This window comes from Coturnix japonica, chromosome 38 (assembly GCF_054131305.1).
Source record: "Coturnix japonica strain WE chromosome 38, WE-NBRP24, whole genome shotgun sequence".
NCBI lineage: Eukaryota > Metazoa > Chordata > Aves > Galliformes > Phasianidae > Coturnix > Coturnix japonica.
In genome coordinates this window covers 1650415-1667500 of record NC_140700.1, presented here as the reverse complement: position 1 = coordinate 1667500, position 17086 = coordinate 1650415, and the positions used below count along the sequence as shown (strand labels likewise).

General features: G+C 46.5%; 1 protein-coding gene and 1 long non-coding RNA gene across 2 annotated transcripts; one reads left to right on the top strand and one right to left on the bottom strand.

Moving 5' to 3' along the window:
* Window positions 1-2260: 2260 nt before the first annotated feature.
* On the bottom strand, window positions 2261-4016 carry LOC146754773 (uncharacterized). Its single transcript, XM_085526768.1, has 5 exons — window positions 3893-4016; window positions 3653-3737; window positions 3281-3559; window positions 2444-2526; window positions 2261-2351 (listed from the first exon to the last, which is right to left on the bottom strand). The coding sequence occupies exons 1-5, from the start codon at window positions 3982-3984 to the stop codon at window positions 2276-2278; spliced, it is 615 nt and encodes a 204-aa protein (XP_085382894.1). The 5' UTR covers window positions 3985-4016; the 3' UTR covers window positions 2261-2275.
* Window positions 4017-5761: 1745 nt separating this feature from the next.
* LOC146754772 (uncharacterized) lies at window positions 5762-16637 on the top strand. The gene is made up of 2 exons (XR_014938620.1): window positions 5762-6055; window positions 7721-16637. It is a non-coding gene; the product is annotated as an uncharacterized LOC146754772 (long non-coding RNA).
* The last annotated feature ends 449 nt before the right edge of the window (window positions 16638-17086 follow it).

Here is a 17086-nt window from a genome sequence, read left to right as displayed (position 1 = left end):
AGGGGAGCACGGCCCTATAAGGGAGCACAGCCCTATATGGGATCAGGGCCCTATAAGGGATCACGGCCCTATATGGGAGCCGTGGTGCGACTCCATGGGGCTGCCGGCCCTGCTGAGGGCTCTGCTGCGGGAACGGAACCATAGGACCGGACTGAACGGAACGGACCAAACTGGGACAGGACAGAACGGAACGGACCGAGCCGGGACGGGACAGAACCGAGCGGACCAAACCGGGACGGCAGGTATGGGAATGGGGGGGGGGGCAACAGCAGGGGGGGGCAATGTGACCGGGGGGTCACCTGGGGTCAGTGTCACTGGGGTCGCCATCATGGGGGTGTCACCGTATTGGGGGGGGTCACCTGGGGTCACCATTACTGGGGTCACTGTCATGGGGGGGGGGGTCGCCATAATGGGGGGGTCAACATAATGGGGGTCAACTGGGGTCATTGCCACTGGGGTCACCATATTGGGGGGGGTGTCCCCATCCCTGGTCGCCATTTGCCATGTTCCACCATGTCTGTGTGTGTCCCCAGGTGTGTCGGTGTCACCACGGCTCAGCACAGCATCAGCAGGACCTCCCTTATCAGCAGGACCCCCCCCATCCCCCCTTATCACCATGTCCCCCCCTATCACCACCAAGGCCCTCCTTCTCACTATCACGACCCACTATCGCACCACCACAGCGCCCCCTGTCGGCCCGCCCCCCCTTATCAGCCCGCCCCCGTTTCCCGTCCCCGTTCTGCCCGTTCTGCCGCCGTAACGGGGAGTCCCGCGCGCTGTGGAGCAGCCACGCTCTGAAGGACGCGCGTGGCCGCGTGCTGTGCCCCATCCTGCGGCGCTACGTGTGTCCGCAGTGCGGCGCCACGCGGGACAACGCGCACACCAGGAGGTTCTGCCCGCTCACCCCGGCGTCATATCGCTCTGTGTATGCACCGAGAGCACGGGGACGGCGGTGACAGCAGGTAATGGGGTATTAGGTTATAGGGGCTATTAGGTGATGGGGTTGTGGGTTATGGAGTTATGGGGTTATTTATGGGGTTATGGGGTTATTTATGGGGTTATAGGGGTATGGGGTTATTGGGGTTTGGGGTTATGGGGGTTATAAGGGGTTATGGACTATAGGGGTTATGGAGTTGGCCCCCACATATTGTACTGTGTGTGTCGGGGCAGTTGTGGTGGTGATGATGTTAATTAAGGCCGTAATTACTAATTACTATTACTAATAACGCACTCTGTGTCATCCCCAGGCTGTGCTGAGCGCAATGTGGGACAGAAGGCAGCAGCTGGGCACCAACTGTGCACCATCATTAGTGCACTATCACTTGTGCACCATCATTTGTACACCATCAGCTTTGCACCACCGCTCGTGCACCATCATCTTTACACCATCACTTTACACCTTCAGTTGTGCATCATCACTTGTGCACCATACCTTTGCACCATCACTTTGCACCACTACTTTGTACCATCATTTGTACAACATCACTTGTGCACCATCACTTTGCAGCATCCCTTTGCACCTTCAGTTGTGCACCACCACTTTGCACCATCACTTGTGCACCATCAGCTTTACACCCCCACTTTACACCCCCACTTTGCACCAGGAGCAGAGCTCAGCAGCTGTTCCCTGTTGTGTTGTTGTGTTATTGTGTAGTTGTGTTGTTCCAGCCCTGCTCACACTCGTGTGTTTATTGCACCATTATGGGCTTTTTTCCCCCAATAAAGCCCCACTCACAGCTGCAGCTTCATCCTGTCTCGTCCCCCTCCATCTTCCTCCTCCTCCTCCTCCTGCTGTTGTTCACCCCCCGGCTCCGCTCACGACGCAGCAGCCGCAGCAGCGACTCCAGGGCACGATGGGCGCTCATCACACGGCGGCTGTAGGATAATGGGACCCCATAGGGGATAATGAGACCCCATAGAGACCAATGAGACCCCATAGGGAACAATGAGACCCCACAGAGACCAATGAGACCCCATAGGGGGCAATGAGAGTCCCCATAAGGGACAGTGAGACCCCATAGGGGATAGTGAGACCCCTATAGGGCACGATGGGCGCTCATCACACGGCGGCTGCAGGGACAATGAGACCCCATAGGGGACAGTGAGACCCCATAGAGACCAATGAGACCCCATAGGGGATAATGAGAGCCCATAGGGGATAGTGAGACCCCACAGGGGACAGTGAGACCACGCAGGGGACAGTGAGACCCCATAGGGGACAGTGAGACCCCATAAGTGCCAATGGGACCCTAACCCTAACCCCCCCCCCCAGCACTCACTTGAGGTTGGACAGCTCGAGGATCAGCCCCCCCAGCACCGCAGATGCATCCTCACGTAGTGCCACCTCATTCCTGGGGGTCAAAGGGGGTGAAAATAGCACCAATCCGGGGCTTTTTAAGCCCAAAATGAGCTCTGGTTTCTGGTGGGGGGAGGGGGGTCCGACCTGGGGGTGCAGCTGGGTGAGGCCGGGTCCCCATCGGCGTCCACAGGGCACAGAGGGGCTGCAGGCTGGGAGGGGGTGGGGGGCTGGGGGTGAAATGGGGGCAACTGGGGCAACAGGGGATGAACTGGGGGGAACTGGGGTGAATGGGGGTGAATGGGGGGGGATTGGGGGATATGAGAGTGACTTGGGGGGGGACTGGGGTGATGTGGGGTGAATTGGGGTGAATGGGGGAGAATTGGGGGCATTGGGGGGGTCTGAGAGTGACGGGGGGGAACTGGGATGAACTGGGGTGAATGGGGACAAATTGGGGGGGATTGGGGGAACTGAGGGTGACTTGGGGGGGGACTGGGGTGAACTGGGGTGAATTGGGGGGGATTGGGGTGATCTAAGAGTGACTTGGGGGGGAATTGGTGTGACTTGGGATGATTTGGGGGTGAATGGGGGGGAACTGGGGTGAACTGGGGCACCAAGGGCTGAACTGGGGGGAACTGGGATGAAATGGGGTGAACTGGGGGGATCTGAGGGTGACTTGGGGGGGAACTGAGATGATTTGGGGTGAATGGGGGCAAATTGAGGGGGACTGGGGGATATGAGAGTGACCTGAGGGGGGACTGGGATGAATTTGGGTGATTTGGGGGTGAATGGCGGAGAACTGGGGTTAACTGGGGTAAGTTGGAGTGATTTGGGGTGAACTGGGGTAAATTGGGGCAATCTAGAGTGGAATGGGGGGTAAACTGGGGTGAACTGGAGCTCTATGGGGTGAAGTGGGACAATGTGGGGTGCAGTGGGGTGCTATGGGGCTGTTCCCTATGGGTTCTCATAGTACTCTGGCATTACCTGCAGCAGCTCGGTGTCCCCCCCTGGCACCCCACTGTGCTCCGGTGCTGAGATGTGGGGCAGCCCCACAGTGCCAGCCCCATAGCGCTCCTCATGCTCTGCCCCACAAGTGGGCTCCACTTTGGCTGCCCACTCCCCCTCCAATGGCTCTTTGGTGGCCTCAAGGCATTCTGTGCCCCCATCGGTGTCACTATGGGGCTGTGGGGTGCTATGGGGCTGTAGGTCCCCCATATCAGGGCTGTTCTGGTCCTCCTGCTGCTCACAGCCATCCATCCCATCCTGGAACAACCCCCCCCATAACCTGTGTGCTCCCTGCCCCATAGCCATGGGGAGCTGTGGGGTGACACTGGGGGGGCAGAGGCCCTGTCCTACCTGTGCCAATGGGGCCGCTGTGGGGCTGAGCTCCTCCATCACGCTGAGCTGTGGGGTGGCTGCTGGGCCTTCGTTATCAGAGCGGCTGGGAACCAAACAGACCCCAAACCCCATCAGCTGGGGGGCACCAGGACCCATTGCTGGCCCCAGGCCCCATTCCTACCCCCAAGCCCCATTTCTGCCCCCATTTCCACCTCCAGCCCCCCCTCTGCCCCCCACCCTCCCATTTCCCCCCATTACCTCTCTGTTCCATCTCCATGCACTGAGTCCATCCCTCCGCCATTGTCCAGAGCGTCGCCTCCAATCATGGCCCCCATACTGATGTCCTCCATATTGGTGTCCCCCCCATTTATGTCTCCCCCATTGCTGTCCCCCATATTGCGGTCTCCCCCCTTGGTGTCCCCCATATTAGTGTCCCCTCCACTTACATACCCCTCATTGCTGCCCCCTCTATTGGTGTCCCCCCCATTTCTGTCCCTCTCCTTGATGTCCCCTCCATTGATGTCCCCCTCATTGGTGTCCCCCATATTGCTGCCCCCTCCATTGGTTTCCTCTTCCTCGGTGCCCCCCATATTAGTATCCCCCCCCTTGGTGTCCCCTCTATTGATGTCCTCCCCCTTGGTATCCACTCCATTAGTGTCTGCCATATTGGTGTCCACCATACTGGTGTCCCCTCCCTTGCTGTCCCTCCCCTTGGTGTCCCTGTCCCCTCCATTTTTGTCCCCTCCATTGGTGTCCACCATATTGGTGTCCGCCATATTGGTGTTTGCCATATTGGTGTCCCCCCCCTTGGTGTCCCCTCTATTGTTGTCCTCCCCATTGGTGCCCCTTCCAATCATGACCCCCCCTTGCTGTCCGCCATATTGGTGTCCCCTCCATTGTTTCCCCCCTCATTGGTGTCCCCTCTATTAGTGTACCCTCCATTGATGTCCCCCCCCTTGCTGTCCCGCATATTAGTGTCCCCCCCATTAGTGTCCTCCATATTGCTGTCCACCATATTGCTGCCCACCATATTGGTGTCCCCTCTATTAGTGTCCCCTCCATTTGTGCCCCCTCCATTGATGTCCCCCCCCCCCCTTGCTGTCCACCATATTGTTGTCCCCACTATAGTCGTCCCCCCCCTTGTTGTCTCCCCTCAGTCCTGCCCTGACTTTGACATTGGGGCCATCATGGTGGTCAACACCTGCAAGAGGAACAGCAGCTGCTTGGACGCCATTTTGTGGCCATTTTGAGGCCCTTTGGAAACCATTTTGTGACCATTTGGTGGCCATTTTGAGGCCATTTTGCGGCTGCTTGGAGGCCATTTGGTGGCCATTTTGAGACCGCTTGGAGGCCCATTGGAGGACATTTTGAGACCATTTTAAGGCCATTTTTTGGACATTTTGAGGCCATTTTAAGTCATTACCTGTCACCTGGCTGCTCCTCCTTTTGCCCATGGCGCCGCTCACCTGAGGGGAACACACGCCCATTGAGCACCATTTCCTCACTATTTCCCCTCAAATCCCCCCTGGCCGCCTGGTCTCTCTCACTCCACGTCCCAGAATAACACCGTTATCCCGCTATAACGAGGCCCAATGGCGCCCATCCCGCCCCAAGGCCCTTCCCGGCCCCGCCGCCATTTTGCTTCACCTCAGCTCCCGCCCGACGCCTTCCCGCCTTTTTCACACCGCGTGCTCTGCGCCTGCGCCGCGCGGGGGACGCTGGGAGTTGCAGTCCCCGGAGAGACGTAACGCGGCGCAGCGCGGGGGACACTGGGAGTTGCAGTTCGCGGCGCGCCGTAAAGCGCAGCGGGGTGCGGCGCTTTTGCGACAGCGTCGCCGTAAAGTGCGGAGGTGTTGGCAGCCCCGTAGGAGGAAGCGGTGAGTGGGGACGGACCGGGACCGGGGGGGTCCGATGGGGGGGGATCGAACGGCGGGGTCCAATAGGGGGGGGATAGACCGGGGGGGATCCAATGGGGGCATCTAATGGGGTGGGGGTCCGATAGGGGGGGTTCAGTGGGGGAGGGGGCGGTACAACGGGGGGATCCAATGGAGGGCGGGGGATTCAATGGGGGGGGGGATACAATGGGGGGGATCTAATGTGGGGGGGGGGTCCGATGGGGGGTGTACAACCGGGGGGGTCTGTGCTCTGTCACAGGCATACAAGCCTGTTGGAAGGAGTGCATTGAGGCTGCAGCGCCCAAATGATAAACCTGAGTTAGCTGTCACCAGCAACCAAGCTTACGGTTAATTTCTGAAACAAGATTAGTGATAGTATTTCCAGGCAGCTGGCACAGAAGCTTCTTGGATTACAGTGCTGACAACATACATTCACCAGAGCCAGCAATTACAAAAAAATTCCCCACTCCCACCAGACCTTGAAGGACAGAGACCAATTTAGGTTTCTTCACTCTCACGAAGGGGAGTAAGTAAGAAGCTTCACTCAGTAATTCAACCTTACAGAGGCTACTTAGTAATTCTGTGAATTTAAGGAATTATAAAATGATGGATAAAAATCAGAAGTATTTTGTATTTAAATATATGTATACATTATACAGTTATTCTAATGCGACATCAAATGATTACCATTTTGCCCACAGATGTGAGAACTGTTAAGAGAAAATATACTTGCTTTTAACCACTGTAGATCACTCATGGCACATACCTAAAGACAACATAACAGCTGAAAGCAGTAACTGGGAAAAACACTGTACAAAGTATACAGATTGGGCTGCACGTGCATCAAGTGATTTATTAACACAACGAGGTTGGGGGGGAAGAAGAATTAAGTTTGATACCTGTTGTCTTCGTTTCTCCTCTTCAATAACAGCTTTGGCTTCTGCCTCTTTTATCTGTCCAGACATACAAAGTGATAAGTAACTGTTGTAAAAGCAGGTGAAACTATTATCTTACAGAGCCATAATTTATAGAACAGTTCTCAGAAAAGCGAGCAAAACCTTCACCAAGTGAGCTGTGAGCTTACTCAGATTCTAAAACATTCTGTGAAAAACCTCTATCAATTCATGTTTGAAAAACATGGAACATAAGAGACGCTACCATGTTATAAAACTAAACTTCTGACTAACTGGAAAATTCAAATGACAAATATAAAACCTGGGGAAAATATAAATATATATATTCATTAATACCAGGGAAAATTCCTTAATAAAGTCACTCTCTAAGCTTTCAGTAACTCAATCCTCAATTCAGCACACTGTACACTGATGGGTAAATCCTTATATATGTATGTAATTTACACTCACACACTTCATTCCAAGTAATTAAATATGCCCTGACTGCTAGAGCAAAAGGAAATCTCCACTTTTGTACCAAATGACATATTGGATAATGCATACTCATATTGTTCGACTGCTCTTGTCGTAATGGAAACTGTCAATGCAATTACATTTGCTTCACCATCAGAAAGTTTTATGAAAAATAAAACCTGGAACTACAACTGATCACTCTACAGAACTGTTACATAGCATTCAAGACAGCAAATTAAATGCCAGAAACTTAACCAGTTCATGCACCACTTCCTCATGTTTCCATAAAAGGCCTAGAAAAACAATGTGGATACTCTGTCTCTTTAGGTGAGATTATGCAGCAGTTTCTTTACTTCAAACAAAATTATTGGAGAGCATCCATGTTTACAATGGGCTGAAAAGCACATGCAGTTGCTGAAAGCTCTCTATAATTGTGGCAGTCACCTAATACTGTGTGACAGGAACACACAAGATAACACTTTGCTAACCTTCAAAGTAAAAGTAAGGCCTAAATGAAGTGCTTCTATAGCTCTCACTAGCAGTAATGATTTTATTATCATTGATTAGCACTTCTTGGCTGAAGAGGAAATCTCCAGTTCCAATGTACATTAAAAATAAAGAGGTAATAGAGCATTACCTTAACATAGTGTTTCATCAAGTGAGTTGACACTATCTACAAGTAGTGCAATTCTCAGCAATAAGCCAGATTCAATAGTCCAAAAATTAAATGTGCAATTAAACTGTACGCTGAGTTACACTGCATTTCTTGCTATTACTGTCTTGAAAAAATAACGATCTGCCTGTTTTTTCCAACTTTTCTCAAGGCAATGAAGATAACATAACTAAAATGGATACACCACCTCAGACGCCTTCCGTTTCATTTCCTTGCATAACACATCACACTCCAGTGAAACTTGGCCTTCTTGTATCTTGCTGCACCGTACTTCCTGTTAAGTATAAATTGAATTGTTTGTAATTCATTTCCCTATATAAAAATTTAATTATAACGTTCATTTTGTTGGGAAAATTGTAAAACAATTTTATTCGGTATATTTACAGAATGAAGCTAATAAATAAATATTATTTGAAACTGTAACTGTATTCAAGCATCCTTTTCTATTTTCCTTCTTTCTGATAAGCTAAACTGAAACAAGGATAAATCAAATGGTTCAGTTTAATTTTTCTTGTCTTTTTTTTCACTTATTTAAGACAAAGCAATATAACCTTGTGAACTGTTACAAAAGATACCATGCAAAGTAACTAATAAGTAACTCTTCTGAAACTTCGTATCAATTCTCTAAACTGGCTGAAACTACAGGGCAAGGTCTGGTCATGGGAAGATCTCCCCTACTTCCTTCTCCTTCCTCCCCCTTACATTGAAGGCCAAAAAAAAAAACACCAAAAAAACAAAAAAAAACCACCAACAAAACCAAAACAGAATACCAGCACAGAGAGAAAGTTATAATCTATACTACTAGCCTATGAAGAATTTTGTCAGGAAAGCACAGTAACATAGCCAGAAGCTATTCTGGTTTTCATGCTTTCTGACAATATGCAGAACAATTTTCATAGCATACAGCAAAATCCAAAAACTAACTTCTTCAGAGCAATTCCAGCATGCTAAGATAAACCACCTGCCTAGATGGTTAAGAATATGGTCCACTACAAGTTGTGGTTACAAATTCAAGTGGTTTATATGACCTTGCATGTTTACATGCATAGCCTCATGATGCAACAGTTAACTTCAACACCAGAAAAGGAAGAAAAAATCCTCCTGTTTTGCACTCAAATTATGAGCTCCTACATTTGATATTAATTGTGATGGTTCAGATGAGGCATATTTACAGAGCAGCTTGGAATACGTGTCCTGTCAACTCCCAACTTCACCAGTAGTATACACAGACAGAAGACTGGTAGAGGAGAATTCAACTGCAAATATTAGGTACTCAATTCTGTTTCTCCTTATCTTCAAGATCGCAGGCTGCAGGCACAAAAGACTAAATATACAGGTACACTATCCTATCCAAGCTAAGAAAGAAGTACACTATCTGCTATAAGTATGCAGCTCCAAGCAAATATGCATAAGGACCTTCTGGAATCAAAGATACCCTAATTACGGTCTCGGGCAAGGGCAGATGCATAAAGTAAACGTTAAAAGACATCATCTTTCACACTACAGAAACGAGTCATATTTCTGCAGTCAGATTAGCTGCAACTAATACACAGTCCAATTATCAGTGGCTTATTGGTTCTACCATCATTTACCCTCTACACTGTAGCTCTCTGTACAAAAGAGAGCATGGATTGGGGGCTTGACCTGGAAACAGTGAGATGATATTTAAGGTGGGGATAGTGTTTTCTTCTCTTTCTGAAGGGAAACACCATTTCACTAGGAATCAGAAGGATCACTTCGTGGCTATTTAAATAAGTGGGCTGTCATCATATAAGAATTAATTTTTATTAATTATATAATTAACTCATAACAACCTTTCCACCTTATTAAAATCAAATTTACAAGATTGAGGGGGGGGGGAAAAGTAACCGTCATCATATTTAAGGACCATAAAACTTTCAGAATAGCAGATCTGGAATGTTCCATTTCAGGCCACTGTAAAAGTGAAAAGTGAGCATCCTAAACATTAATTTCATTGCTTCTTGCTACCACATTTCAGTTGGACATCCACATAATCACTGAAGACATCCCGGAACTCTGGGACAATAAAATCTGAACTGGTCTGAAATAGCTATACAGCGTCAGAACTCAGCAGAAGATGATAACACATTTCAGTTTTCCAAAAACAGTATGAAAATTAGGGACAGCAACAACTAGATGTAACAGAGCTATCATGGAAATACCCATCTTCCTTATTCAGTTAAGTCTGGCATAAGAAACAAGACCTCAAAGATCATCAAGTCCAACTGTAAACCTATATCTTAAGGAACAAGAAGCAGAAGTATACACGCAACCAATGATATTATTGATTTTACTGAACACAGTAGAGTAAGATAAACTGAAATTAGTAAGAGCACTTAGTCACAACAAAATAATTTATCCTCAGCAGAAGTCAACATTTCAACTTACAAATAAACCAAAGCTCGTTATTTATAAGCAGAGACTGCTCAATTTGAAGCACGTACTCTGGGCATTACCATCCTTTCTCTTGAACATGCGCCCTGCAAGATCTGAGATTTCTGAAGACATTTCTTGGAGAAGCTAAGAACTCTGGGGAAACTGCATCTGTGTGGAAAGCTCAGAAGTTAACCGGGTCTTGAAAATAATTTAAGCATGCTTTGTTCAAGCCAGATAGTGAATTTTTCATTAAGTTAACACTTGTCAAGAGGTCACAGCAGCCTCTGGTTTTCCCCTCATCATACTTGATAGCTATAAGCTTTGTCCTTTATCTCTGCTGAAAGCTAAGGATGCTGATGCCTCTGTTTGCTTTAAGGGCCTCAGACAACCATCATATAGGAATTCAAAACATCTGTGACTGTTCCAATCTAGGTAATTATAAACTTCTCAGTTCCTAATGAGGAAAATGTGCTTTGACTTCTTAAATCACTCCAGATCATCTGATTATTTTCCTAATGGAACTACAAAAATTGAAGTGTGCTTGAAGATAAAGGTATTGCAAATCTGGGAGCTAACATTTTCTACAATGAATTTTATGTTCCTTAGTGAATATTTTGATTGTTCCACCCAGACTTTCAGCTGCTGTTGCTGCTCTGCTCAAGTAACTGATTCTATTCCAGTCTTGACCAGAGACAATCCATGTACACAAGCCTAGGAACATACAAAGAAAATGTGTCACTCTCAGAACTGCAACTCCAAAACTTACCTTTTTCAGTCGCTTACAAGGACACCTGAGTTTAACCTTCTGGCTGCAGTTCAGAGGACAATCACCTGAATGGCAAATCTCTTTACACCAGTGACCACAAGGCAACTACAAGCAAAACAAGAAATACCCCACCAATGAATAACTGAAATTGCATGCAGTCTATGAACTAGTTTTATTTCAGACACAGCAGCTAAACAGAAAACTCATTCAGCTCATCAGGTTTGTCTTCCTACCTGCAAAACTGGAAAGAAAAAGGTCAACTTATTTCACTAGTTGAGTTTTTGGTTTTTTGGTTCACATAGAATTATTTATCTTTTACTGGGAACGCTTGATCAAAAAACAATTTTTTCTTTCAAATGTTACAGGAACAGTCATCTCCACAATGATTCATATATCGACTGCCCTAACTACCTGTATGATGGAGAAATAAAAGTAGATGAAGTAAGAAGGAACTGAAAACTGAAATGAAGTGTGATGTGACCCAGCCTGACCCACAAATTGCTAACAAGAGGGTAGAATTAGAAGCAAAAATACCACAAAACTAGGTTTTATGTGCAAGAACCTTGCAAACTATGCAGGAGTCAAATACAGGCCACCAATATTCTTACACCTGAATTAATTTCACTAAATCCTAAATTTCTGCATTTGGTAAATTATCCTGTTTTTGACATCTGATAAATAGCATTTCCTTTTTTTAAACTATCAGTGAAAATTTTAACACTTATAATGAAACTTATTATTCCTTACTGTATATTATTATTATTATTATTATTGTATATTATTATTCATTACTGGGATAATTTAAATATACTGCTGCCTTTTAGGGATGTAACAGTGTTCCCAGAACGACATTAGAGATTAAAAAAATAATTCACCAGGTATAGGTGAAACAGGATACCTATATAAGGGACCCTCACATTCCAATAAACGCCATTTGCCATGTGATCTTTTGTCACTGTCTCGGGATGAACACGGGACAACTCAGAACTACACTTGTATTCCCACAAGTACCAGTGCAGCCACCGCCCTCAGGCACCCTGGCCATCCCTTACCCTTGGCGTAACCAAGATGGAAGCCAATCCACATCAGCGGGGGCGGAGGCGTTCCTAGTCATCATAACCCTTCCCCAAGAGGGTGGGCTACTGGTCCACCTCTACCTGGGGGGAAGGGGAAGGGAGAACAAGAGCGACCAAGTCACGGATTGGTCAAAGATAAGGGAGGCATTCCTTTTTATCGTTAATTGGGGGCCCAGTCAGGGGGCCCCGGGCTCGAGTGGAGTCTCTGAAGCAGAAACAAAACCTGCTGACGAGCGAGCTACTTTAGCCAGAGTTGGAGTCGGTTAAACTGCTGTTAACAACATTGAGAAGTTTTTTTTTCATCTATGCTTTTGTTTGTTGTGGTTGTGGACTGTGATTGATATCAGTCCTTGGATGTGTTAAAACTACATAATTTGGTTACGGCTTGAAGATTGGTGGTTTAAGTAACTTGTAATGTATCTTGGAATTTGGAAAGTTTTGTGTATGCACCTCTTGGGGAAGTGAGAAAGTAATTTTTTGACGTTTGTGCTTCTCCAAGAAGTTTATTGCTTTTGAAAAACCTAGAAGTGTTTGCAGACCTTTTTTCAGGTCATCCTGGATTTCTGGTACTTCCTTCACAGTGATAATCATTCCTTTCTTTCACCTCTTTTTTGTCAAACTGGTTATGATTTGCATGTAACTCCTCCATAGTGTTTCCAAATGAAATGAGCCAAGGGACCTATCTAATATCTGTTAGTTGTGGTCACAAAAGAGATCTATCATAAACACCTTTGCACTAATGTTTTTCAGTGTCAGCTCCAGCCCAGTGGTATCAGTGGACAATAATCATCCTTAAAACTATACTACTTAAGTAAAAAAGAAGGAATAGAGATGGCACTTCCAGCAGGAAGGCTTGCTAAAATGACATATGTATTGAACCTTTAAATCAAGGATGTGATGATGGACAACAACCAGTAGCCCTAACTTCATTTTAGTTAACAAGGAAAGAGTGAAAAGTCATGGAAAAAATATGATAATATTAAAGAATTTGGAATCAGGTTAATGGGAAGGCCCATTCCTGCTGATAACTTGGAGGAGAGGAAGAATGCTTAGGATAAACTGTATTGGTTATTGTCACTGTCTTTGTGATTGTTAGATGTTTATGGTATGTGAAAGTATGAATCCTATATGGAAGTGGAATTATTAATGTTACATGGAAGTGTAAATGAGGGTACGAGTAGTGGAATTGTGAAAAACAAAAAACAGCAAAAAAGTTACAGAAGAACAGTGAGTTAAAATGTTGAAAGTGATCCGCTCTAGCCAGAGAAGTTTAAGTGCCAGCAAGAGAACACAAACCCCCGCGCTGCCCCTTCTCACTGCCTACCCCCCCCCACCCTCCGCCGCTTGTGATAGTAAACAAATCGTTACTTCCGAATGGGGGCAAAAGCAAAACATTCTGAGTGCTCGTGCCCCTAGTTTCGTGTTAATCACTGCCCCTGCTAGGACCAGTATTACAGACAAAGTGTTTGTCTGGCAGTAATTGTTACAATCTTTCGGTTTTCTCCCTTTTTGTCTGCAGAACTGATTGCACCTCTTGCTAGTCCGAGCAAGAATGTCTTCATTTTCTCCCAATAATATACACATTGAGGGAACTAGGGTAGGGTTCTTGGACAAATTTGTTGATGGGGCTTGGAAATTGTATAGAGGGGGAATTGTGGTGATGGAGTTGGATGGAATGGTGGCAGCTGTACTAGAGCAGGTCCTGAAGATCCCAGGATGAGTTTTGCCCCCAGTGGGCTGAATGCAACGTGCACACAGCAGTGCAAAGATATTCGTTCTTTGGCAGTTACAGGTGCATCTCACTCTATACTGCATCAAGAATTACTACCCATAGATGATTTTGCAACTATAGTAGTAGGTCAACAAGAAAAGCTTACCAATTAAATTAAATAAAGAAGGAGCTAAGGGTAAAGCAAGTAACAAACAATAGGAATAAGTAACTATAGCTCCAAATAACTTTTCTGAGTAGTTTGTATTGTAGAGAGATCTAATATAGTGGTTTGTTGTCTTTTAAGAGCAGGTGTTCCACCTGGGCTCTGTATCATGCACTGGCCATGCATGTATGGAGCACATGTGAAAAAACCTTGCAATCTCTAAGCAAGAATTAAAACAGGAGAGAATCTGTGATGGGTGAGAAAGGCAAAGTGCACTTTGAAGCAGGGGACGCCCTGCAGGCACTGCCTATCACATTCACCACTATTGTGTTCCTTCTCTCTCCTTTTGGTGGTTTGCCACCTCATAGTTATCGATAAGTAATAATACATTAACTTATAAATTTTCATTTATAGAGTTGTCTAAAATGAATGCTTGAATGACTGTGTATGTGTCAACTCAAAAAATTATGATGTTACATGTAACCTTATGTTTAGTGTATTATCAGTCAAGGTTTTGACTGAGTGATGATGATTATGTTAACATTTAAGTCCCCTGCAGCTCAGCGACACTGGGCCACTGCCATCATGGTCCTTGGTGTGCTGCGACACATCAAGACAGACAATGGCTCATGCTTCATCTCGAGATCTGCTCAAGGAGCATTGGGGAATATCTCACTCAACAGGCATTGTTGGGAATTCCCAGGGACAAGCAATTTTGGAGAGAGCCAACCGCCTCCTCAAAGAGAAGATTCGTATGCTTGGGGAGGGGGAAGGGTACTCAGGCAGAATCCCAGTAGTACAACAGGGTGAAATTTTAGCTCGTGCATTATATGCTCTGAATCATTTTGAGCGAGGAGAAAGCATGAGAACCCCTACCCAGAAACACTGGCAACCAAGGGTCCTTCAGGAGGGCCCACCGGTAAAAGTTAAAGATGACAGTGGGTCCTGGGAATCAGGATGGACTGTATTAGTGTGGGGCAGGAGGTTTGCAGCAGTAAAGAGCAATGAGACTGGGGATATTCAGTGGGTATCCTTGCGTCGAGTTAAACCAGAATTGGCTAAACAAAACAAGAAGGCTAAGGAAGTAACAAGAGTTGAGTGTTTCTTCATAGGATTTGCCAATTGGATGCCCGAAGAGATTGGAGAACCCAGAACAAAAGAAGCACAGGAAGATGCTCCTGCTGATACCAAAGAAGAAGAAGGGACGTGAATCCCCTGACAAAGAATCTTTGCTGCCTACGAGAATTACTGTGTTGACAATTATATACCTCATGTGTTTATTGTGGTCACCAGTGGGGGGCATTCACCTGCTTAAACAGCCAGGAAACCTTTGGGTTACATGGGCTAATCAGACGGGGAATATGCATTTTTGCCTTGCTTTACAATCAGCTGCCTCACCCTTTCAAACGTGCCTTATTGGGATTCCGGAATGGGATGACTCGGTGTTTATGGGATATCTTGGGAAGGGCCCGCCTTATTACCGGGATCACCGTTGTTACCGTGACTGTATGAACTTGAAATCTACCTTAAGGGCGTTAGGAAATGATACCATGGATTATCTGGGAAAAAGGATGGCATGTATTATCTGTAGGTTAAATGTCACTCTTCCAGGGGACCCCGAGGAAGTGGAGTTGCTTGGCTCTCAGGCAGTGCAGAATGACACTTGGGACACCAATAGTTTGCAGTGGCTGAGCCCTAGATGCTTATTTTTTGGCACACAAAGGAAACCTCTAGATATGCTGCAATTCCTGGGGCATGAAGGCCCTTATTGGGATCACAAAACTGACCAATCTGCTCCATTTACTCTTGTATATTCCCGAAATAGCCGGACCTTTAACGGAGATGGGGGATATTGCGGTTTCACTCCTAACGTAACAAGGGCATACAGTCCACTGAATCCATTGAATGGGTCCTGGGTACCACCAGCAACGACTTTCAATGTTAGCAGACCGAATGGATCGGTTAGAGAGGTATATTGCAGGAATTATTCCAGGTACAATGGCTGCGTCGTTGCCTCTTTTCCCAAAGGCTCAGGCATATATGTGATTTCCGTCTGGAAAAATAATACCGCTAAAGCCTTACCCCCAGGAATTTTCCTTGTCTGTGGGGATCGCACTTGGCAAGGGATTCCAAGAAATGCAATAGGGGAACCCTGTTATCTAGGAAGTTTAACTATTTTATCACCCAACATTACGGAGGTATATAAGGCACTCAATCACACTTGACCTAAGAGAGGAATTCTGGCCTTGGATTCTGAATGTGGCAATGATGTTAAATTGTGGGGACCCACAGCAAGGATCTTTGCTTCGTTCCTTGCCCCTGGGGTTGCGGCTGCACGTGCTTTGAAAGAAATCGAAAGATCGGCTTGTTGGACTGCAAAACAGGCTAATGTTACTTCTCAACTTCTTTCGGACCTGCTTGTATACGTAAGCGGCATTAGACATGCTGTACTCCAGAACAGAGCAGCTATAGATTTCTTGCTTCTTGCCCAAGGGCATGGTTGTCAAGATGTCAAAGGGATGTGTTGTTTTAACCTGAGTGATCATAGTGAATCAATGCATAAGCAGTTAGCTTGGTTGCAAGATCATACCAAGAAGATTGGCATCCAGGATGATCCATTTGGGAACTGGCTGGGTAGTATATTTGGATCATTCAGTACCTCCAAGGATGCATCAGACGGATGGTGACAGGAATCTTCGAAGAGAGACGTGAGCAAGAATGAATGTATAAGAGGCTCTAAAGAAGCCTGAAGAGTAAAAGCGATCGGGTTGTCACGGGTTAAGCTACTCTATCATAGGGAGGGGGAAATGTAGTGTATTAGGCGAAATCGGACCCTTGGGATGTAACGTGATAGGCCCTCCCCTGCTTGGTCATGCATATGTAAAAAAGGTATAGGTGAAACAGGATACCTATATAAGGGACCCTCACATTCCAATAAACGCCATTTGCCATGTGCTCTCTTGTCACTGTCTCGGCATTTGGCCCAGCCGCGGATAGTCAGGGATGAACACGGGACAACTCAGAACTACACTTGTATTCCCACAAGTACCAGTGCAGCCACCGCCCTCAGGCACCCTGGCCATCCCTTACTCACTTCCTTGGCAATTTGCAGCTCAGGGGTTTGGCAGATGACTTTTTTCCTGGCAGTCCTTAAGGTTCAAAGTCCAGCTGTAATCTCATTTCCCAAATATGTCACTTGCTGTTGAGTTATTTGTGCTTTCTGTAAACCAAGAAACTCAGCAAACTCTCAGTCTATTGTACACAGTTCTTTTGTTGCTGTGGCAGCCACGTGCTGCAGTAAAGTTCCACCCTAGAATGGAGGATCCCAGATCTCAGGCTTATGAGTTGACCATCATTCAGCTGTTCTCACAACCCTGGGTAACACTGTCCAGGTTAACTGAGAC